The following is a 25,464-nucleotide window of genomic DNA, read 5'->3' on the forward strand; positions in this document are numbered from 1 at the left end:
GAAGAGGGAAGTACACAACCATTCAAAGAATGACACAGCCATTGAGGATCCAACAAAAACTGATGGAAACAATTGGGCCCAAGATGGCAGAAGATTCAACTCCCAGTACACCTTGAGCCTCATTATACACTCATTGTAATACATCCGGTTCATTTCATTTCAGTCCCTCAGCTGCTTCCGACTCTTTGTGACCCCATGGACTGCAGCACGCCAGGCCTCCCTGTCCACCACCAAAACCTGGAGCTTATTCAAACTCATGTCCATTGAGTTGATGATGCCATCCAACCATCTCATCCTCTGTCGTCCTGTTCTCCTCCCGCCTTCAATCTTTCCCAGCATCAGGGCCTTTTCCAATGAGTCAGTGTTTCGCATCAGGTGGCCAAGGTATTGGAGTTTCAGCTTCAGCATCAGTCCTTCCAATGAATATTCAGGACTGATTTCCTTTAGGATGGACTGGTTGGAGCTCCTTGCAGTCCAAAGGACTCTCAAGAGTCTTCTCCAACACCACAGTTCAAAAGGATCAATTCTTCAGTGCTCAGCTTTATAGTCTAGCTCTCATATCCGAAGAAGTAAGAGAGTTCCAGAAAAACATCTACTTCTGCTTTATTGACTATGCCAAAGCCTTTGATTGTGTGGATCACAACAAACTGTGGAAAATTCTTCAAGTGATGGGCATACCAGACCACCTGACCTGCCTCTTGAGAAATCTGTATGCAGATCAGGAAGCAATAGTTAGACATGGACATGGCACAACAGACTGGTTCCAAATAGGAAAAGGAGTACATCAAGGCTGCATATTTTCACTCTGCTTATTTAACTTATATGCAGAGTACATCATGTGAAATGCTGGGCTAGATGAAGCACAAGCTGGAATCAAGATTTCTGGGAGAAATATCCATAACCTCAGATATGCAGATAACACCACCCTTATGGCAGAAAGCAAACAATAACTAAATAGCCTCTCTTTCTTTTTTTAATTTTTATTTTTACTTTATTTTACTTTACAATACTGTATTGGTTTTGCCATACATTGACATGAATCCAGCACGGGTGTATATGCGTTCCCATACATGAACCCCCCTCCCACCTCCCTCCCCATAACATCTCTCTGGGTCATCACCATGCACCAGCCCCAAGCATGCTGTATCCTGCGTCGGACATAGACTGGTGATTCGATTCTTACATGATAGTATACATGTTACAATGCCATTCTCCCAAATCATCCCACCCTCTCCCTCAGAGTCCAAAAGTCTGTTATGCACATCTGTGTCTTTTTTGCTGTCTTGCATACAAGGTCGTCATTGCCATCTTTCTAAATTCCATATATATGTGTTAGTATACTGTATTGGTGTTTTTCTTTCTGGCTTACTTCACTCTGTATAATCGGCTCCAGTTTCATCCATCTCATCAGAACTGATTCAAATGTATTCTTTTTAATGGCTGAGTAATACTCCATTGTGTATATGTACCACAGCTTTCTTATCCATTCATCTGCTGATGGACATCTAGGTTGTTTCCATGTCCTGGCTATTATCAACAGTGCTGCGATGAACATTGGGGTACATGTGTCTCTTTCAATTCTGGTTTCCTTGGTGTGTATGCCCAGCAGTGGGATTGCTGGGATAAGGTAGTTCTATTTGCAATTTTTTAAGGAATCTCCACACTGTTCTCCAAAGTGGCTGTACTAGTTTGCATTCCCACCAACAGTGTAGGAGGGTTCCCTTTTCTGCACACCCTCTCCAGCATTTATTGCTTGCAGATTTTTGGATCGCAGACATTCTGACTGGTGTGAAGTGGTACCTCATTGTGGTTTGGATTTGCATTTCTCTAATAAATAGCCTCTTGATGAAAGTGAAAGAAGAGAGTGAAAAAGTTGGCTTAAGACTCAACATTCAGAAAAGGAAAATCATGGCATCCGGACCCATCACTTCTTGGCAAATCGATGGGGAAATAATGGAAACAGTGAGAGACTTTATTTTTGGGGGCTCCAAAATCACTGCAGATGGTGACTGCAGCCATGAAATTAAAAGACGCTTGCTCCTTGGAAGAAAAGCTGTGACCAACCTAGGCAGCATGTTAAAAAGCAGACATTGCGTTGCTAACAAAGGTCCGTCTAGTCAAGGCTATGGTGTTTCTGGTAGTCTTGTATGGATGTGAAAGCTGGACTATAAAGAAAGCTGAGTGCCAAAGAATTGATGCTTTCGAACTGTGGTGTTGGAGAAGACTCTTGACAGTCCCTTGGAGTGCAAGGAGATCCGACCAGTCAATCTTAAAGGAAATCAGTCCTGACTATTCATTGGAAGGACTTATATTGAAGCTGAAACTCCAATACTTTGGCCACCTGATGTGAAGAGCTGACTCATTGGAAAAGACCTTCCTGACGCTGGGAAAGATTGAAGGCAGGAGGAGAAGGGGACGACAGAGGATGAGATGGTTGGATGGCATCACCAACTCGATGGACATGAGTTTGAGTAAGCTCCGGGTGTTGGTGATGGACAAGGAAGCCTGGTGTGCTGCAGTCCATGGGGTTGCAAAGAGTCAGACATGGCTGAGTGACTGAACTGAACTGAACACAGTCAAGGCTTTGGTGTAATCAATAAAGCAGAAGTTTCTCTGGAACTCTCTTGCTTTTTTGATGATACAACAGATGCTGGCAACTTGATCTCTGGTTTCTCTGCCTTTTCTAAAACGAGCTTGAACACCTGGAAGTTCATGGTTCACATACTATTGAAGCCTGGCTTGGAGAATTTTGAGCATTACTTTGCTAGTGTGTGAGATGAGTGCAATTGTGCGGTAGTTTGAGCATTCTTTGGCATTGGCTTTTCTTTGGGATTGGAGTGAAGACTCACCCTTTCCAGTCCTGTGGCCACTGCTGAGTTTTCCATATTTGCTGGTATATTGAGTGAAGCACTTTCACAGCATCATCTTTTAGAATTTGAAATAGCTCAACTGGAATTCCATCACCTCCACTAGCTTTGTTCATAGTGATGCTTCCTAAGGCCCACTTGACTTCACATTCCAGGATGTCTGGCTCTAGGTGAGGGATCACACCATTGTGCTTATCTGGGTCCATCTCTGCACAAAATGTTCCCTTGGTATATCTAATTTGCTTGAAGAAATGTCTTTCCCATTCTATTGTTTTCCTCTGTTTCTCTGCACTGATCACTGAGGAAGGCTTTCTTATCTCTCCTTGCTATTCTTTGGATCTTTGCATTCAAATGGCTATATCTTTCCTTTTCTTTTTTGCCTTTAGCTTCTCTTCTTTTCTCAGTTATGTGTAAGGCCTCCTCAGACAACCACTGTGCCTTTTTGCATTTCTTTTTCTTGGGGATGGTCTTGATCACTGCCTCCTGTACAATGTCACGAACCTCTGTCCATAGTTCTTCAGGCACTCTGTCTGTCAGAATAATCCCTTGATCTATTTCTCACTTCCACTGTATAATTGTAAGGGATTTAATTTAGGTCATACTTGAATAGTCTAGTGGTTTTCCTTACTTTCTTCAATTTAAGTCTGAACTTTGCAATAAGGATCTGAGCCACAGTCAGCTCCCGGTCTTGTTTTTGCTGACTGTATACAGCTTCTCCATCTTTGGCTAATTAGCATATGCTAATATGCAATATATTAGCATACGCTAAAGGACACATTCACAGTAACTGTGCCAATTCTGAGGCCCAATTCCTGGAAATCTCTGCCCTTTGTCCAAAATAGAATACTCTTCCCACTTGTTAGCTGTGCAATTATCCAGCCCATAAAAACTCATCATCCTGGGCTGCTCCTGAGACAAGAGCATTCTGCCTACGGAATGTTTATCTCTCTAAATAAACTCTCTTTGACTTTACCTTTCCTTACTCTTGAATTCTTTCCTGTGTGAAGCCAAGGAGCCTCACTTGGTGGCCCATCCTAGGAACTCGCCTGAAACCTGACATGACCATCCTCTCACATCCCATTTCCTGCAACAAAGGGAGAAAGGACCTCTAAGGAAAGGGAACTGTGACCTATGGGAAATTCCTCCAGAGGCAAGCTTGGAAACAAAGAAGCCACAAGAATGACCCTAAGCTGAAACGCCTATGACAAAGCCTAAAAGTAAACTTCTTCTTTCCCTTCCCTTTTCTTCCTTTTTTCTTTCTTCTTCCTTCTAGTTTTGTTGAGATATAATTGGCATATATCACTGCATATGTTTAAAATACAGAGCATAATGATTTGACTTAACATATATCATGAAATGATTATCACAATAAGTTCAGTGAATAGGCATCATCTCACTGATACAAAAAAAAAGAGTTACTCTCTTAACAAATTTCATATATAACACACAGCAGTGTTAATTATATTAACCATGTTGTACATTACACCCCTAGTATTAAATAAAAATTTATCTTATAACTTAGATGTTTGTACCTTTTGATGACCTTCATCTAATTCCCCCTCCCCTCCACTCCCTTCTCTTTTTCTGTATGTTTGTCTGTTTTTGAAGAATAATTGACCTACAGCATCATTAGTTCTGGTGTACAACACAGTGATTTGACATTTCCATACATTACAAAATGATCACCACCTTAAGCCTAGTTACCATCTGTCACATATCACAAAGATATCACATAGCTATTGACTATATTCCTCATTCTGTACGTTTCATCCCTTTGACTCATTTATTTTGTAATTGGAAGTCTGAACCTCTGAATCTCCCTATTTTGCTTGAGCTGTAAACATTCAGAAAGCGGGCAAAGCTGTATAACATTAGGCTGGAAAGAGTTTGGAAAATGTTTACGGTGAGAATGGTATAAATGATCATTTAGATTTAGGTTGCTTTCAAAGTGTTGCCTTTAATAGTAATGTTTATTAATGTTTCACTTTAAAGTTTTAATAAAAAGTTACATGTTTAAGTTAGAAAAAAAAGAAGAAAAAATTGGGAGCTATATGGGCAGCAGGCCCTGCTTAATTCTATGGGCACAATAAATGGTGGACACAAATAAGTATTTGTGGCTTGGCTGACTAGAAGTTGGAATCATAAGACTAAGGTACAAGTTTACAGCATAATGAAATTACAAGCTCATTTAAAAAGATTTAACAGGCAAATGTAAAGTTGTATATGAAGACATTTCACAAATGCTTACTGCTCTCTTTTCTTTAAGACAAGTGCTGAAAATTCAGATATATTTCAGGACCAGTCGAGTAATGAAAATAGACAAGTGGGCTGAGTGGTGAGCATGGCAAATTGGAAGCATGAGTTCTATGTCTAAGGGGAATATATACTATTTAGCCCAAGTCAGTTACCATCCTACAGAAATGAAGGTCTAGTAATGTTAAGAACTCATTTTTACAAGCTGAAAAATCTATATTTTTAGGCAAAACTTCCAATTTTTAAATGACAGTAAGAATTAAAAAAAAAAATTAAGCACTGTATAGCAAATAAACTTTGTGACCAGACGTGGTCTGTGGGCTCTCCCTTTTAAGACGGTCTCCTATAGTTCCAAGGGGTGCCCAGTATTTAGGGTTGTCTAAGATTGGGTAAAAAGAGTCATATTCTATCTAGCTCCCCTATCTCAGCTTTATTAAGTGTGGATGAAATTCTCCCTCAACTTTGATCTTTTCACTGGGCAGTCATATTATTTTTAGTTAATTGAACTCTTTCCAGTGAATATTAGACTTTATGAGTGTATATATATAAGTTTGTACAGAGGCAGAAAATTATACAGAATTATGCATGTGTTTCTTGTATATTTTGATCTGTTACTAAGGTGTCAATTTTCTGTCCTTCTATCAGTGGAAGATCAGAGGCAAATTTCTTATTCATGGTGGAGAAAAGTGCTACACAGGGCCTTCAAATCAACAATGATTGCTATGGTGTTCCCAAGTTAGTTCCCTTACTTTTCACATTGTACATATGACTTGTTATAGACTGTTTCTTCCACTAGATACAAGCTAACTGTAACTTATTCATCCCTGTACTTTCCACACCTGGCAACATATGTGGAATGTAAGAGTCACTCAATAAATATTTATTGTACTGAAATGAACTGACCCACAGCATTAAAACTCCTTAAGTTGGCTCTCAATGCTTCTTGTTACATGATTTCAACTTCACCTTCAGTTTATGTCCAAAGGAGAGGCTGGGTGACAACCAAACTGCTTTAGTCTCCAACTTTGAAATATATTGAAACCTCTTTCCCTCTTTGTATACCTAAGGACATCTGCTGATTGTCATAAATCCAATTTGAATCTTACTTTCCTCAGGGATTCCATTCTACTACAGTTTGTTCCAGATCCAGCCATCATAAACTACTTGTCATGCCCACAAGAAACTTCAGGACAATCTAATTCACTTGTTTCTACAGTAAATTAAAAAAAAAAAAAATAGCCCTCAGAAAGCACTGTCTACTCCTATTAGTTTATAAAGTTATTGTGCTTCCTCACTTTATGCCCATAGGAGAAGACCAGGGTCACAAACTCAAAGGGTTGCAGAGGCCAGACAGGTAACATAAATGGACCAGTCCACTGGAGGAAAATAAGGAGCTGAAAGACTGCGGCCAAGTGGAATTCAAGTACCCCAGCCTTTCCCTTCTTGAGGCAGCACAGGGCCAGAGTTGCCACACTTTCCCATTTTTAATAGGTCTAAACTGTGGGAGCCAAACAAAACAGGTCTGTGCGCTGCCAGTGTTGACCTTGTGTATAACACACTGTTTTCCTAGAGTTTAGAGGCTGTTTCCAAATAAAACCACCAGAGCATATGCATTAAAAAAAAAAAAAAATTGGAAGTCACTATGCATACAAACGCTAGGCCTAATAGGATCCAGTAAACTGCTATTAGGTGAGTATTTTGTGATGCCAAGCCAAAACCCTACGCTCTAAAAACACCTCAAGGAGAGCAACAGTTCTCCTTGCGAAAAGCTCATTAGTGGGACTTTACACAGGGACTGAAGTTTTAATCACACTGGTGGCATCTTAAACACCCATGTTTGCATAAGAGGTGGTTTGGTTCTTTCAGAAAGAACCAAAACAGGTTGCAATGGGTTTTGACCAAACTATTCTGGTGTAGAAACATGGTCCTCTTTCTTAACAGAAACAACTATACATTCACATATTCAAATTCACATGTTCAAAACATCTCAGTGAAATGAAAACAAAAGAGGGGCACTAAAGTGAATTTTGATCATTTTATCAAGGGCAAATTCTTGCCCCCGCCCCCCCCCCCTTTTCTGTACTACATCCCTTCCTTTTGGAAACTGCTTGCCTCTAGAAATACATTTCTCTGCTGGGGCTGTCAATCAAATGGTTCTATGAATGGGCACAGAAACTAGGCTGGCCAATGAGAAAAACCTATTTCCTGGATGTAACAGTTGAACCAAAAGTATGCATGACTTAGGTCAGGCCAATGGGAGATCCTATTTCAGAGACAAGGATGCTGAGAAGGGGTGAGACGGTAACCTGTAGGGACTTTGTGGTCCTGGATCTCCCAGTACAGGACATGGAGAGAGACTTCCTACCAACACACATGAATGTGTGCCTTCAAAGTGATGAAAAGAGGTTCTTGGTAATTTTATCTGGACACAGATCCAATCACCAGTGAGGCCACTGCAAACACTGACCAATAAGTAAGCTGTGAGATTGGACTAAGTTTGATTTGGGTTCCTGTAAGTTACAAGTGAGTACCTTGACTAACACAGGAGACATTTTGGTTCCTATTTTTATTTAAGGAGAATGTGGATTCAATTAAATTAATTTCAGAAACAGGCAGCTGAACTGTACGACTGCTTTCTGGTTCAACATGTATTTATAATTCACATTTTATGTTCTATCCATTTAAGTCCACTAATGTCAGCAGATAAACAGTTTTATACTCCCCATCAAGTAGTATTTTTTTAACTTTTATTTTTAATTGGAGGATAACTTTTACCACAAGTACTATTTTAAAATACTACTTTGTACTAATTGTATCAGTAATGCCATGTTCAGTATCAAAAATCTAAAGTTACAAAAAAAGCATAAAAACGTACTAATTTTAAAAATTAGGATTAAATTAATATATCAGGCATTTCTTTCCACATATTCATGTAGATTCTTGAAACATATGTTGGATTTGATAATCTACTGGGAACTACCTTCAGTATTTAAGAGGAAAAGGTGTGTTCTGTGGATGTAGTGAGTCCCCGGTAAAGTAGTCATCTACGGTCTTCCCTGGTGGCTCAGATGCTAAAGAGGGAGCCTGCAATGCAGGAGACCCGGTTTGATCCCTGGGTCAGGAAGATACCCCGGAGAAGGAAATGGTAACCCACTCTAGTATTCCTGCCTGGGAAATCCCATGGACAGAAGAGCCTGGTGGGCTACCGTCTATGGGGTCACACAGAGTTGGACATAACTGAGTGACTAATACTTTCATGGTGGAATACAGAACCTTTGCATTTATCCTCTATAAGGAGTATTTTAGGAACCCTGTTTTAGCTGAAAATGCTTGATGAAGAGATTGCCGTTACACCGTTAAATGCCTAGGTCAAGAGAAACCGTCTTCCAGTTTACATTAGAATGAGATTACTTGCGGGGGCAGAAAGCTCGCTTACCTCCTCGTTCTCGATCTTGAGTGTGGCCAGGCGGGACTGCAGCTGCTGGTACCTGAGCATGAGCTCTGCTTGGACTGGCTGCTGGGCACTGACCTGACACACCTGTTGGGGAATCAGAGACCACAGTTACAACAGGGTGCCCTGCAGCCAGTCTCCCGAGGCACGATTCTCCCAGGTAAAGGCTGCAAGAATCGCAGATCCCCTCAAGATTCCAATTACATGGTTTATTTTTAACAGCCACCTCAACACTTCAGCGTTAAATATGAACTTGTTATGTAAGTGGCGAGAGTGGGATGCAGCTGCTTGGCCTGGATAAGACTGGGAAGAGAGCAGCTGTAGAAAGCCTCCCTTGAAGAATGTGGCAGTTGCTGGAGATGGAGCTCTGATGCTGACACCTATCTTGTGGAATAAGTACCTGGCAGAGTGTGAAGGATGATCCAAACGTATGGTCATGCAGGCAAAGCAGGGTAGCTGGCAGAGCCTACCAATTATAGTCAGCTGGGTGACTGCGGTAAGTTACTAAACCTCAGTTTCCTTGTCTGTAAAATGGGGACAGTAAGAGTACCTGTGCCACAGGGCTGTGGTGGGGATGAAATAGGATGATGTTCATAAAGCACTTACAGCACTGTTTGTTTGGCACACACTGAAAACTCAGAAAAAGTGATATTTTTAAAATCTTTCATCCATGGCTTTTCTTGCCAATTATTAGCCAAATCATGAAACTGAAAAAGTCACCAGTCTTAGGCTTTGGTAGAAAGATATTTTGGCCACAATCTCAATTAGGGTAAAAAATGGAGACTTTTAATCATAGTAGAATCAGATTAGAAACAAACAATTTCTTTTCATCTTTCTGGTCACAGAAATGGTCTTGGCAGAAGAGGGTTTCCTTTTATGGAGTCTCTAAGACATCACAGACACTATCACTCACAGGCAGAACTGGCCCTAAAAAAGGGCAAGAGGCTTACTATATTAAAATAATAATAGTTTTTTAAAAAAGTAAAAACTCTGAACACAACTGAAACACTTGTCTGTGACATTTTATCATTCTGTGTTTAACATATCCATCCATAACCAAAAGATTAAAACAGTAACCAATTGGTTTTAGAAACAACACTCTGGGTGGGATAAGCCACTCGCCCGTAAAGCTCATGTGCTACTGGCATAAAAACTGCTTACCACTTTTAATCAAGTAATTCGCTCTATCGAGCAAAATAAAATTAGGTTAGAAATATATCAGGTACATACATACATATCTTTTAAATTTTAACATTAGGTGTTCCAAAGAAATTATGGCATTAAAGAAGAAATCTGCCATGGAAATTAACATCTATTTTAAAAAACATACTGTCACCACAATAAGCTAAAATTGAGTTTTTAATCTATGAGTATTGTTTTGCACAGCTGGGACACCGAGTGCTATATAGCATGCTCCAATAATTGGTTTTTCTTGTTTTCTCCTGTTCACAGACAATAAATATACCACTGTAACTCATAAATGGTTTAAATGGATTCTCTCCTTGCGTAGAATAAGACAAAGCTAAATTCATATGAAGAACCTAAGATAATACATCGTTTCTAATGCTCATTTTAACAGTCTGGAGATAACCTGAGTCTTAAAAAAAAGTTTTGTATCTTTTTTCCTCTCTTTCATTTTCCTGCCATTTGTAATTATTTTTCTTTATGGGGATCTTTAAATCAGGATTATAAGAAGTCTCCAGATAGATAGCTTCTATTAGGCCAACAAAATGTTTTGGTTTAAACTTACATTTGAATATCTTGAGGGAAAGGAAGAACTCATTAATTATCCTTCAACAGTTTAGTGCTTACATGCAAGCCAGTTTGCACCTCCATCTCTTTGGCCTCTGGAGGCACTGGAGTGTTTGACTCTTGCTTTAAAAAGTGATAGCAGCTGATCACAGAGTATTATGCTAAGACCCCATGCAAAGGCAGGAGTGAGAAATCAATTGAGAATTCTTACAACTGCTGGAAAGAGTCATGTAAGTTTAGAGACAATGCATTATGTTTAAAATACTCAAATACTGACCTCATCACCCATGTGAGACTGAAACTCAAACTTCATTGGTGGACAGAACGCAGCAGGGTACATCTCCATGAATCTCTGCTTATCACTCCTGGGCTCCAAATTGTCAACTGCATTCTCAATAATGTCTAAGCCCTCATGTCTGGAGGTTTCAAGGTTATACTCCGCAGAGAGATACGTCCTCAGGGCTCTGTTTAGACTTGCATGGTAGCCAAGATCACAGCACTTAAAAAAATAAAAGGAAATCATATACAAAAACTAGCTAAAAATGGATCAAAGGCCAAAATGTGACAGCTAGAAAATTATAAAATTCTTAGGAGTAAACCCTTTGTTACTTTCAACCGGCATTGGTTTCTTGGATCAGTATCAAAACACAATGAACAAAAGAAAAAATAAATTGGGTTTCATCATATTTGAAGGCTTTGCTTCAAAGGGCACTATCAAGTAAAAATAAAACCCACAGAATGGGAAAAATATTTTTCTCATCATGTTATCTGATTAGGAATTGGTATCTAGAAAATATAAAGACCTCTGATGACTCAATAGTAAAAAGACAACCAACTAAGAAATGGGCAATGAATCTGTTAGATATTTCCCAAAAAAGAAAAAAAAATATAAATGGTCAATAAACATGTGAAAAGACACTCAACATGATAAGTCATCAGGGAAACGCAAGTCAAAACAACACTGAGATACCACTAAGACGGCTATGATCAAAAAGACAGATAATAACAGGATTGGGGAGGATGTAGAGAAACTGGAATCCTCACACATTTCTGATGGGAATGTAAAGCATTGTAGCCACTTTGGAAAAGAGGCTGACAGGTCAAAAGGTTAATAAACACAGACTTAACATATGACTTGGCAATTCTACTCTTCGGTATATATACAAGACAAATAAAAATATACTTTCACACAAAAACTTGTACATGAATGTTTATAGCAGCATTATTAACAACGGAATGGAAATAACCTAGATGCCCATCAACAAATAAATAAACAAAAGGAAATATCATTGTTCAGTCGCTCAGTTGTGTCCAACTCTTTATCTAACCCTATGGATGGCAGCACACAAGTCTCCTCTGTCCATGGGATTCTCCAGGCAAGAATACCGGAGTGGGTTGCCATTTCCTTCTCCAAATGAAATATACAGCCATAAAAAGGAATGAAGTATTGATAACATGCTACAACATGGATCAGCCTTGAAATAGTATACAGAGTGAAGGAGCCAGTCACAAGAGACCATATATCGTATGGCTCCATTTATATGAATGTCCAGAAAGGGCAAATTTATAGAGACACAAAGTAAATTCGTAGTTGCTCAGAGACAGAAGATAAATTAGGGGATAAAGGAATTAGGAAGTGATGGCTAAGGAGTACAGGACTTTTTGGGGTAATGAAAATGTTCTAAAATTGTTTTGTGGTAATATATACACAATCTATGAATATAATAAAAGCCAATTGTGGATTTTTAATGAGTTAACTGTATGGTATGTGAATTATATCTCAATAAAGCTATTAAAAATACAAGAAGCAAAATCAAATATTGAAAGGAAATAATAAAAAATACTGAAATTGATACAGTGATTTTCTGAAATCCTTCTAGGATGCAAACATACTAACGGTAACATTTTGATATCTGTATAATTTACTGAAGAAATATTAAAGTATACTCCTTCAGAAATGGGAAGAACAGGTTTGAATCTGCCTAAACACCCCAGGAATGCCTTCATTCTTATCTCCAGAATATAATTTTTAAATAAGAAATGACTGTCAAAGTCCTTTTACTGGAGATAGACTTTTGTTTAATACTCCCAGGCATACCAGGGCTTTGGCTTCTTGAATCTTCACTACCTTTGATTTATATTTATTTTTTTCACACTGCATTTTAAGGGTATACTTTTAAAAGGAAAACAAGTCTGAATATTGGTCAACTATAAATTACTGACAGTATTAAATCTGTACATAAAAGCAATACAAATATAAAACTAGTGGTTTTAAATATACAAAAGCAGATCATCCTTATTCTAATGAAATTCCGTCAATTCAATTTGATTCAATTCAGCTCAGCTCACTAATTGGCCATCTATAGATTCCTGGGCATTTGCTAGGCTCTAGGAATATGAAAACTAAGAACAGGGGTCCCCAACCTCCAGGATCTAATGCCTGATGATCTGAGGTTGAGCTGATGTAACCATAACAGGAAAAAAGTGCACAGTAAATATATTGTGCTTGAACCATCCTGAAACCATCCCCTGCTCAAGTCTGTGGAAAAATTTTGTCTTCCATGAAACCGGTCCCCGGTGCCAAAAAGGCTGGGGACCACTGTACTAGAACTCAGTAAAATATAATCTGCATTCTCAAGGAATTCAAGTTTAAGTTGTTCATTTGTTTGTTACTAAAAGAGTGCTGCTGCTGCTGCTAAATACCATCAGTCGTGTCCGACTCTGTGCGACCCCATAGCCGGCCTCCTACCAGGCTCCCCCTTCCCTGGGATTCTCCAGGCAAGAGCACTGGAGTGGGTTGCCATTTCCTTCTCCAATGCATGAAAGTGAAAAGTGAAAGTGAAGTCGCTCAGTTGTGTCTAACTCTTAGCGACCCCATGGACTGCAGCCCACCAGGCTCCTCCGTCCATGGGATTTTCTGGGCAAGAGTGCTGGAGTGGGGTGCCACTGTAGGACAGGCCATTGATTAAATCCTGGGTCAGGAAGATCCCCTGGAGAAGGGCATGGCAACCCACTCCAGTATTCTTGCCAAGACAATCCCATGGACAGAGGAGCCTGGTAGGTACAGTCCATAGGGTCGCAAAGAGTCAGACACGACTGAAGCGACGTAACACAACAACAACAAGGACAGGCCAATGATTAAATCTGTACCTTCATAAAACATGAAACAAGTTGTGTGTTAACTAAGTGTTAAGTACTCAGTTCAGTTCAGTCGCTCAGTCGTGGCTGGTCTGTTACCTACCGGGCTCCTCTATCCATAGGATTTTCTTGGCAAGAATACTGGAGTGGGTTGCCATGCCCTTCTCCAGAGGATCTTCCTGACCCAGGATTTAATCAATGGCCTGTCCATAGACATGCTAACACACTTGATTCCACACTCCCCCTCCAATTTCAGAATGGTTCAACATGGAATTTTTATATAAACATATTCTAAAGCCGTGTTTTCAAAGTGTGGTCTGTGGCTCAGCAGCATTAGCATCACCTGGAGCTTGTTAGAAATGCAGACTCTTGGGCCCACCCGTGATAGACTGAATTAGAATCTAAAGTTTAGAAGAGATCCACATGTTGATTCATACACACAGTAAATTTGAGAAGCACGGGACTAAAACACTCAAGGGTCTTGAACTCTGTCCTTTGGGGTGCCATTTCTCCAGGTCAGAGAATCGACTTGATTAAAAATTTCTTGATGTAAAAAAGCAGACAGTAGTTGCCACATCACAATTACAAATGAAAGTAAGATACAGTTGTGAAATGTGACAATCAGCCTCTGCATTAATACATTTCCAGTGGAATCAGCTGCTCTCAAATATAGAGACTGATTTTCGGTTGATTAAAAAATTCTAGCCTTGGATGAGCAAAGTCCTCTTTTATTCCTCTTATTCCTCAAAAATACATAATGGTTCTGTGTAGCAGTTTTACATACATCAGAGGGACTGAAAACTATTCTTTCAATAACCCCTCATCTTAGGAAAACATGAATTTGTAAAGAAAATGGCCTCATTTCTTTGAGATATTTTAGTGCTTCAACACACCCTACCATTCTAAAAGAATCAGATTCAACTTGATTTTAATGAAGCGGATCGTACAAGCTGCTTTATTTTACGAGGACAGATCCCAGTGGAACTTAAGAGAAAATTGATATTGAGAGGAAAGAAACAATCCAGAGAAAAGTTTTTCCTCCCCTCTGAAAAAACCAAGTCTCATTTCAACATAAAAGAGAAAGGAAAAAACAGAAGGACGAAGGAAAAAGAGGAAGAAAGAGATTCAATCCCAACTATCTACTTGGAATTACAGCTCTGAAAAATACATACCAAATTTTCATTATTTCCAGATTTAGTTCACTCCTCAAATTTCTAAGTGTGGTTTCTTTGGGGAGTAAATGTCAAGATTCTAAAAGTACCCGTGCATGTTTCTACATCCAGTTCAGCCAGGCAAATCTGGTGGGTCTGGTCCCAGTAAGAGACCTTTGAATTCACTATGGTTTCCTAATCATCTAGGGAGAAGCATGCATGCGGTTTAGTAACTGACCCAGGGGCCTCCCTGGGTGCCTCTGGGACTTTGAGAACAACACTTAGAAGATTTCTGTGACGAACCTGGATGGCAAATTTCCTTCTCTGACCTTTACTGGCACTTTTTGGTCTGTGAGGTAACTGGCATGGTTTTGTTACTTGTGATATGCACCATCTTCTACAACTCCAGGTTTTTAAACTATCCTGAACTTTAAAAGAAACAAGAAACAGGAAAAAAATTCTTCTTCAAGGTCTCCTGAGACAGCAAGGCCTGTCACAATCATTTTTTTTTTTTTTCTAAATTGGAAGCGAAAATGACACTGGATATATTAAGATTCAAGATACTTGGTTAAAAGGCCTAAAGTAATTCTATGGAGCTTATGAATTATTAATGACAATATGAAAAGCCAGTTTTTGAACAAAGAGGTGAATTATAACCCAAGTGCATTTAATGATGAAAATACTTAAGAAACCAATAAAATGTTTCATAAAAACAAAATAGTGTTGTTTGATGGACGAAAACCTCTGAATGGATATATTAAATTATGGATTAAAGCTGGGGAAAGAAAGACTGTTGGAAGTTGAAGGGTGTATTTTTTTTTCACATCCTATGAGCTGCCAAGATAGATTCCATTAGGCATTAGTCTAAATCACCACAGTAAGGCTAACTGCCTTAGGCAAAAGGGTTGCAAATAGGATAAAAAATGAAGATACAATTTAGGTATTGTGGCCTGTGACAAATACTTTCTCTTACCCCAAAGGTTGAGAGATCAATTGAAGTATATACTTGGTGGGTATAAGGTCAGAAAGTTAGGTATAACTGGATTATAGCTGTTCAGGGAGGTAATTTTTATTGGGGGGAAATAAACTCCATGACATGAGGAACCCTAAGGGGGTGGAAGTTTGGACTTAGACAGGATTACCATAATGGAACATTATGGGAAAGAAGTCCCACATACACGCTTCCGGAACAGTAATGGCCAATGTCATTTGCAAAGCAGCCTGCAGCCTGTGACTCCAAAATTAAGTGGTGGTCATGAGAATGGAGAGGGAAGCAACTCGTGCAGAAGTATTCTATCTTAACATCATCACTCCTTTTAATAAGCTTGGCCTTGACCATTCCAGAACCACAGATATTGGGTAAGGACTTGGTCTACATCGTCTTTTGAGTCCCTGAAAAATAGTGCAGCCCAAGCAAACTGAACTGCAAGACACAGCTTTCACATGATGGTGGGTAGCCTTCCAAGGACCAGAAACAGACATGCTCAGCGCTTTTACGGTAGATGCCAAATGAAGAAAGTTGAGTTCTTTGTCTTTCACTAATCTCTCCTTTAGCTTTCACCCAAGACACCAACCACACATTTTGTGGCAGAGAGGCCTCTTGTGGGATTGAACTGGATGTCTAAACTACAAGCAACTTTTACAAACCTGCTTTCAGGTCTGGGTACCTGACAACCCAGAGCTGACAACTTAATTTTTGTTCCTGCTTTAACAACTGCAGCCAAACATTCAGCAAAACTTGTTTGGAATTTCTCTTTCACAAGGAAAAGGTCAAGATGGTACATCTGTGTGATAGGAATGGATACAAAGTAGGAAACAGAAGGAAAACGGAGATTGCATATGCTGGAGCCCAGGAGTAGGCTGAAAAATCTTTTGTTGCCTAATTCAGCTCCCACCCATAGGGGCAATCGTTTCCTTTAGAGAAGCTGTACCGGACTCATTTTTCCCCAGGCCAAACCTCTGTAACTACCCTGAGTCAAATCACAATAGAGGAGAGAGAACAAATCAAGCAAGTCCCAATAAATACAGGTCAGGTTGTACATGCCATAAAGAGAAAAGTCAGAGGAACAGGGAGTGCTAGGGGGAAAGGGTGCTGCTATTTTATACAGCGCAGCTGGGTGACACAAGAATGAAAAGAAGGAACCAGTCTTGGAAAGTTCTGAAACAAAGAGTGCTCCAGACCAAAAAAAAAAAAGAGAAAGGCCCCAGGGAAGCAAAAACTGAGTGTGTGTGGGTAACAGAAAGGCCTGAAGCTTGCGGACTTAGAGGAATGTTGTAAGAGATGACACGGGGTGGCAGGTGAGTGCCAGTTCACATAGGGTCTTGGTGAATAGCTTGAATTTTATTCTAATGAAGAGTTTTTAAATAGGGGTTACAGGTCTGATTTATCTTTTTTAGTACTTTGATTTCTTGGAAAGAGAATAAACTATTGATTGGAAGGTCTTAGTGAAGCTGGATGTCTTTCCTAAGGGGAGGTAAGAGATGAAGAGGCTTTGTCTAAGAGACTGAGAATGCAGGGAGTGAGAAATACCAAGGCTTGGGATATTTTGGACGTAGAGATGATTTACATGTGAGGAATGAGAGAACTGAGTTTTTGGCCTGGGCAACTGAGTGGAATGTGGTATCATTTTCTGAGATGTAAAGAAAGAAAAAGTTACGTGTGCAGAGGATGATGACAACAGGGACAAACGTTCAAGGTTAGAGATGTCCAGGGGGCAGTGGATATGCAAATATGAAGCCCAGAAAGATGATCACGCCTGGTAGCGAAAATAAGATAAGACATCATAAGGACCATAGGATAGTATTGAGGCAAGGGACCAAGGGAAAAAACACGCAGGGATCACGTCTTAGGCAGCTTTGAACATTCAGAGGTACAGCCAAGATGGAAAAGCGAGCACTGGAGTCTGAGAAACGGCAGCCTCTGATGCGGTGGAACCAGGTGGATGCAATTCTTTAACGAAGGCCCATGGCACCTCCCTTGGAAGGAATGTTTAAGGCCATCCACTTCGGTCACCCAACTCATTTCAGTTTTTAAATACCCTTTCTTCTACAAAGGGATAAAAACATACATACATCAATTTACATGATAACTACACTGGCCTAACCCATTTAACATGATCTCTTTATAATTTTCCTAATAAGAGTTCAGGCCTAATGGGGACTGCAATGTTAAAACTTGGCAGGTTTTCACAGATAAATCTTAATACTATTATGTAGTGGGGGAAAAGTGAAACTAATTAAGGAAAAACTGAACTTTGAATAAGTTGCTTTTTAATTAAATGTATGTGTGAGGTAAAAGTTTTAGGACAGCTGATGATTTAGAAATGATAAAAATAAACATGGCATGCAAAATATATAATCTAATTTCAATCTTATTCTGTACAGATGGCTAATAAAACACATGACAGAAATCCCTACCGAGAAAATTAGCTGGAGTAGGGGGATTCTGTAACAGTAAGATTTATCCTTCAAGCTTCAAAGTGATCGCAAACTTTTATAGGGAGTAACTGGAGACTGTGAAACTGTACTGAAAGGATGACAAATATTTTATTATTACAGGGCAGGTGCTCGGGGACAAAGCATTAATAGAATCTTACTGGTGAGGATTTTGTTTCTCTGACTGCCTTTTGAGGGTGGGTAGGTGTAGAACTGGACTGAGAGAGGTTACAATATCAGTTCTGCAGTCTTAAAACCAGTTGTTTTAAGAATTTGAGATATACAGAGTAGTGAATATGATTCCAGATCAGAGATTCCTAGCATTAAGACTTGTATTCTCCCTAACTCTCTTCTCTTAGCAAATCACAATCACTTAAAAATTTTAGCATCAATCAAAAATATTTGCTGCTTGTATGGTTTTTCTTCTGGTTGTAATACATCCTAATTTTTAAAGAATAATTAGCTATAGTCTCTTCTGCACTTAATGTTGGAGATATTTAATGATAACAGACACAAAATCTATTATTTTTGAAACTACAATCTATTTTACTCTATAATATGCCTTTAAACTCCCAAATCAATTAAATTTCCTTTGCCCAATACTTGCAATTCATATTAATTTTTTAGAATGACATAATAAAAACCTGACTATAAAATTCACTTTGTTCATTTCCCAACTGACGCCAAAATAAGATATTGTTAACTCTACAAACTAAAATTTACTTAGAACTTTCTAGACAGAGGAATCTTAACAGTCTTCTGGTTAAGCGACCCTCTGGATTAGCTAACCCTTAGTTCATTCTATAAAGCAGAGGTCAGCCAACTGGCCTGTGAGCAAAATCCAGCCCATGACCTAACATAATCAATGAAGTTTGATTGCAACACGACCACGGCGATGTGCTTACTTACTGTCTGTGGCTACTTCTGCACTAGAGTTGAGTAGGGACGGAGGCTGTAAGGCTCACAAAGTCTGAAATATTTACTGTGTGACCCCTTACAGAGAGTGGTGACCTCCTTCTCTAAAGCACAGTGACGAATGCCAAAGCACTGTGAATGTGCAGAGAGCAGCCAGCAGGCTTCCTCTAGTGTGCCATGCTTAGGCACTCAGTCGTGTCCAACTCTTTGTGACCCCATAGACGATAGACCCCAGGCTCCTCTGTCCATGGGGACTGTCCAGACAAGAATACTGGAATGGGTTGCCATGCCCTCCTACAGGGGATCTTCCCAACCCAGCGATCGAACCCAGGTCTCCTGCATTGCAGAAGATTCACTGCTCAGATTCATTACCATCTGAGCCACCAGGTAATATTTTTGCTCAATTAGTCTAGGCTTTCATGAGCTGATTGTACAGTATTTGTACCATTTATATTTATTATAATTAAATATTGAATGATAAAATAGTTGAGAAAAGAGTTGTTGAAAGATGAGTAAACAAAATTGTTATCAAATTAGTTTATCAATTGCCAACTATATAAGATTGTGAAAACATTGTAAATATTCACAATATTTTTTCTTGTATGATAAAAAACTCAAAAGTAGAAATCACAGTTAATACACAATGGGAGTTGGTATACAAAGAAAGACTATTTAAAACTCTGTACAAAAAGATAAATCATAATTTAAAAACTGGCAAGTTCAAGTACATTGGTGTACTTTAGATTAAAATATTTAAGGCTGGTTTTTATGATGTTTTCTAACTCTCTTCTGCTTTTTCTGTTTCTAAATATAAAACATGCCAAATTTACAGACAAGTGCCAAACAAATACAGTTGGCTCTCCATATCTGTAGGTGTCACCTCCACGGATAGGAAGGGCTGACTAACTGTAAGGGATTTGAGAACCTTTGGATTTTGATATCCATGGGGGTCCTGGAACCAATTTCCCATAGAAACAAAGGGCAACTGCGTTCTTTCAAATAAATAAAGCATGAGGGATATTTCATAATTCCTCTGCCTCCTCCCTTCCCCGTGCAAACCCTTTCCGTCTCCCTAAAGATAACACAGTATCTGGAGTATCCAAACTTAACATTGATAGGTAAAGGTGAAGTTCAACTAAAACAGATAAAATTTGAATTATTAAATTAAAATAAAAACATTAGATCACCTCCATGTCTTTACAAAAGACTTAAAATTTACTATCAAAGTACTGAATTATTAGTTTTTAGACCTGTAGTAATTAACAAAAGAGGATTCCATTAAATAAGGTGACAAAGATATATAAGTTAATAGTCTGAAGTATCTGAAAATATTTTCTTAAATTGTCATTATTAATTTATACTCTTCCCAAGGAGCAAGCTAAGATAATGGCATCCAGTCCCATCACTTCATTGCAAGTAGATCTGGAAACAATGGAAACACTGAGAGACTATTTTTTTTGGCTCCAAATCACTGTGGATGGTGATTTAAGCCATGAAATTAAAAGACGTTTGCTCCTTGGAAGAAAAGCAATGACCAACTTAAACAGCATATTAAAAAAGCAGAGACGTTACTTTGCCAACAAAGGTCCATCTAGTCAAAGCTACAGTGTTTCCAGTAGTCTTGTATGGATGTGAGAGTTGGACTATAAAGCTGAGGACTGAAGAATTGATGCTTTTGAACTGTGGTGTTGGAGAAGACTCTTGAGAATCCCTTGGGGTGCAAGGAGATCCAACCAGTCCATCCTAAAGAAAATCAGTCCTGAATATTCATTGGAAGGACTAATGCTGAAGCTGAAACTCCAGTACTTTGGCCCCCTGATGCAAAGAACTGACTCATTGGAAAAGACCCTGATGCTAGGAAAGACTGAAGGCAGGAGGAGAAGGGGACGACAGAGGATGAGATGGTTGGATGGCATCATTGACTTGATGGACATGATGAGTTTGAGCAAGCTCCGGGAATTGGTGATGGACAGGGAAGCCTGGTGTGCTGCAGTCCATAGGGTCACAAAGAGTTGGATAAAACTGAGCGACTGAAGTGAAGAAGCAAGCATCTTAATTTCATGGCTGCAGTCACTGCCCACAGAGATTTTTGGAGCTTGCTCCTCAGATGAAAAGCTATGACAAACCTACATAGCATATTAAAAAGCAGAGACATCACTTTGCTGACAAAGTCCATCTAGTCAAAGCTATGGTTTTTATAGGAGTCTTGTACAGAAGTGAGAGTTGGACTATAAAGAAAGCTAAGCACTGAAGAATTGATGGTTTCGAACTGTGGTACTAGAGGAGACTCTTGAGAGTCCCTTGGAGAGCAAGGAGATCAAACCAGTCAATCCTAAAGGGTATCAACCCGAATTTTCACTGGAAGGACTGAGGCTGAAGCTGAAGCTCCAATACTTTGGCTACCTGATGTGAAGAACTGACTCACTGGAAAGGACCCTGATGCTGGGAAAGATCGAGGGCAGGAGAAAGGGACGACAGAGAATGAGACCATTGTACGGCATCACTGACTCAATGGACATGAGTTTGAGCAAGCTTTGGGAGACAGTGAAGGACAGGCAAGCCTAGTGTGCTTCCCTGTCCATGGGGTGCCAAAGAGTCGGATATGACTGAGTGACTGAACAACAATTTGTACTCTTAAGAAAGCATTTCATTGACCAAGAGTAAATTATTGCTCAGATGTTGCTGAGTACCAACTTAGTAGATTCCCCTGGAGAAGGAAATGGCAACCTACTCCAGTATTCTTGCCTGGAAAATTCCATGGACAGAGGAACCTGACAGGCTACAGACCATGGGGTTGCAAAGAGTTGGCCATGACTGAGCACATCAGCAATTTAATAAAGTCCAAATTCAAAAGGTTTTAGAATATCCATAGTCTGTTTCAAGGAAGAAAACTAAACTATATGGTGGAGAAATCAGAGATATACCACCGTAAGCTACTAATCAGTTTCAATATTACTATTGGTGGGTTAAACTTATGTTGTTACACGTCTACTTAAGATGCAGCAATACCACCCATGATGTATTCCATTGCAAAGTGCTTAACTTGAATCCATAAAGTCTATGGATGTGTGTTTGCTTTGTAGGAAATATAGGGGACAGAGAAATGGGCTATATAACATCACAACAACTTATCGCACAAATTGAGAGGCTGAAACTTTCTCTGAAACTACTGTCTCCTTAACAACTGTCTCTTCAACAAGGGACTTGGCTGGATAAAAACAGACTGAAGGGACATACCACCCAGATGCAATGTGTGATCCTAAATTGGATCTGGTCCTAACATACCAGCTGAGAAACCTTTTTGGGGGGTCACAAGTGAGAATATAGTCTGGTTATTAGATGAGATAGAAATTTTCTGAAATGGAAGGATAGAGATCAATGACTAGACAAAGTTAGTTATAAGGCTGTATGTAAAATGTGATTTCGTACTCTCTGTATGATCTAAAAACGTATGCGTGGACACAGAAAAAGTCTACATTTTAACAATGACCATTTTGGGCAGTAAGTATGTGATCATTTTATTTTTGCTTATAGTATTTCCTAGATTTCTAATAATGTACTGCTTCTATAATAATACAAAGACTAACTTTAAAATATAAATTCTATGGAAAATTTATATGACTTTTTAAATATCAATTCATCATCATCTATCATAGAAAATGTATGAGACAGATACAGACTTGAGCAGAAGCCTAGAGAGACTGGAGGTTTGTATAAAAAAGTCTCAACTTGAGTTCTTTGACTATGTATAATGCTTTGATCTAATCAAGATATTTAGTATCTTCTGTGTCCTTTCACATACAAAATGTTTTAAAGTGCATTAAAAATACTGTCTTAACTTTTTCTCACTAGAGGTAATAATGACCCTTCTAGTAATTATTAGAGAGCTCAGTATAAAGGGCGTTTTGCTAAACAGGCTCATAAAGCATAAAGGATTCTAGTTGCCTTTGCATTAAAATCAGTTTCTTTTTCACCGTGAAAGGTCGAGCTTAATGATTTTTAGGATTACCACTATAGATGCAAATTGGAGTCCTAGAAAATAAGCAGCCACTTTAGAAAGTGCAGAGCCACACTCTGATCGCCTTAAAAGTGAGTCAACGAACAGGAATTACAGTTTCCACTAAGAGTACTCAGTTTCTTTTGAATATGACAATATATTAATATCAATTTCATATCATTTCTTTTAAAATTCATATTTAAGTTGTATCACTTGAGAACTGTTCACATTTTAAATTGAAGGCTGATCTTTAAAATATTGGAAAATAGCTGGTAGATTTAACTGTTATTTATTTAAAACAGAATTATTTCAACCTAGAGGTTAAAGTCTGAGTTTGAAACCCAACAAGAGCTGTGTAACGTTGAGGAAGTTACACAGTGCAGCTAAGCCTCAGTCAGTTCTCTGAATCTATAAAACGGAGAAAATAGTATTTACCTCTCAAAGTTATAATGATTAGATGAGACTATGCTTAGAAACCTAGGTGCCTGTTACATAGTAAGAGGTCAATAAATATCTACAAACATGATGGTGACTCTTATAAACTTGACATGTTCTTCTTGTCCTACATATCCTAATAGTATCGATGCTACCGTCCATCTCCATATGGATGCCACATAGGTATCTCAACCTTACTATCAATAGATGTAGCAGAATCACTGCTCCTTTCCAGGGTCCCCATCTCAGAAAGGGTATTATCATTAACCTAGTTATTCAAGACCTGAGCTAGGTCAGATCTTTCTATCCTTTTTAAAAAACAAACAAACAAAAAACCCACCACTCTAATTTTCTCTTAGTTCTATTTTCAATACATTTTTAATCCAAACACTTCTCACAGGTCTATCAGTATCATGCCAGTCCGAGCCAGCATCATCTCTAGCCTGGAAAAGCACAAAAGACTCTAGATATAGCTTGCTTTTTTCACACTTGTCCTCCTCACCCACCTGAACCTGTTTTCCACCCAGAAGGCAGAGTGAGTCTTTTAAACGTAAACTAGGTGATGTCACTTCCTTGCTTAAAACCCTTTAATGGCTTCACCTCAAACTTAGAACAAAATCTAACCTATTTTCCTTGCCCCAAGGCCCCTAAATGATTGGGCTTCTGCCTCCTGTCTCTCCCAGCACCTTTTCCTTACTCGCTCCACTCCAGCCATCCTGGTCTCCTTTGCTATTCCTCGAGTACCTTGAACTTGCCAAACACACCTCCAACTCTATACCTGTAGCCTTGCCAGTCTTTCTGTATGAGGGATTTCTTCCCTGTTGGCAATAAAGCTTGCGGCTTACTTTTCTGCTCAAACATCAGACTTTTCTGACTACATCATCAAAAAAAGCACTCCCACGGCTCGTTATTTTTCTTCATGGCACTGTTACTACTACAATGTACTACAATAAGCACTGATTTATATACATATTAAGCATAAATATTTAATATATGTCCATATTACATACATATCAATACAGATAATATATATGTGTACATTTTCTATGGCTTGTCTTCCCAGCTAAACACCACAAGGTGAGGACTCTGTTTTGTTTATTGATGGATCCCCATTATCGAACAGTGCTTGGCACCTCGTAGGCAATAAAGAAGTACTTTTCAAGATCAGGGACTTCCCTGGTGGCTGAGATGGTAAAGAATCTGCCTGCAATGCAGGTGACCTGGGTTTTATCTCTGGGTAGGGAAAACCCACTGGAGAAGGGAATGGGAACCCACTCCAGTATTCTTGCCTTGGAGAATCCCATGGATAGAGGAGCCTGGCGGGCTACAGTCCATAGGGTTGCAAAGAGTCAGACATGACTAAGGGACTGACACTTTCACACTTCCTTTCAAGATTAACTTATCCTCATATTAAATTGGCTTGGGTTTAGCCAAATACTCCAATCACTAAAATAAGCCCTAAACAAAACAAGCAAGCTGAGTTGTTACACAGAATCAGTCCTCTATATTCCATCTATTTTGCAGAATCCTTACAGATCTAAGTTTGAAAATAGGGGTCAGAGTTTTTTTAAAAAAATTTTTATTCAGGAAAACTAACAGCAATCTAGCAGAAAAACATCCGTTCATTTTATCAGAGTGCTAGAAGAAAAATTTTTTTAAAAAGCTTCTGTATTTAAAATAATTAAGTGCAACTAACACCTGATGCAGTCAAGTAAGTAAATATTTAATAAATAATAGCTAAATATGTGGACTTAACTCACTACAAAAATTGTTGCCTTAACCTACTATATGTCTCAACTATGACACACTATAAGCCACAGAAAATAATTTTATATTATCATCACTGAATTCAAATATTGCAAAGCAGAATATGAGTAAAATTCTAGCAGATAACTCTGTACTTCTATCACTTTATCTGTTTTCCTTATGACACATCACTTTTTATCTTTTATTTGCAGATACTGGTGTTTTTGGACACAGGATTTTTGTCTATTTCATCTTTGCATCTCCTCCAGTGTTAGCACAACGATTGGGCTACTCAGTGGACAATTTCTGATGGAAAGGATGAAT

General features: G+C 39.0%; 1 protein-coding gene across 2 annotated transcripts in view; it reads right to left on the minus strand.

Annotated features, from left to right (window-relative positions):
- SRGAP1 (SLIT-ROBO Rho GTPase activating protein 1) overlaps positions 1-25,464 on the minus strand; it is a 293,215-nt gene that overhangs the window by 62,479 nt on the left and 205,272 nt on the right. For both annotated transcript variants that reach the window (XM_068972150.1, XM_068972149.1), the window contains exons 7-8: positions 10,601-10,822; positions 8,557-8,658 (exon numbers count right to left, since the gene is read on the minus strand). In XM_068972150.1, the coding sequence (XP_068828251.1) occupies positions 8,557-8,658; positions 10,601-10,822 (324 nt within the window). The remainder of the gene's footprint in view (positions 1-8,556; positions 8,659-10,600; positions 10,823-25,464) is intronic.

This window comes from Capricornis sumatraensis, chromosome 4, assembly GCF_032405125.1.
Source record: "Capricornis sumatraensis isolate serow.1 chromosome 4, serow.2, whole genome shotgun sequence".
Classification (NCBI taxonomy): domain Eukaryota; kingdom Metazoa; phylum Chordata; class Mammalia; order Artiodactyla; family Bovidae; genus Capricornis; species Capricornis sumatraensis.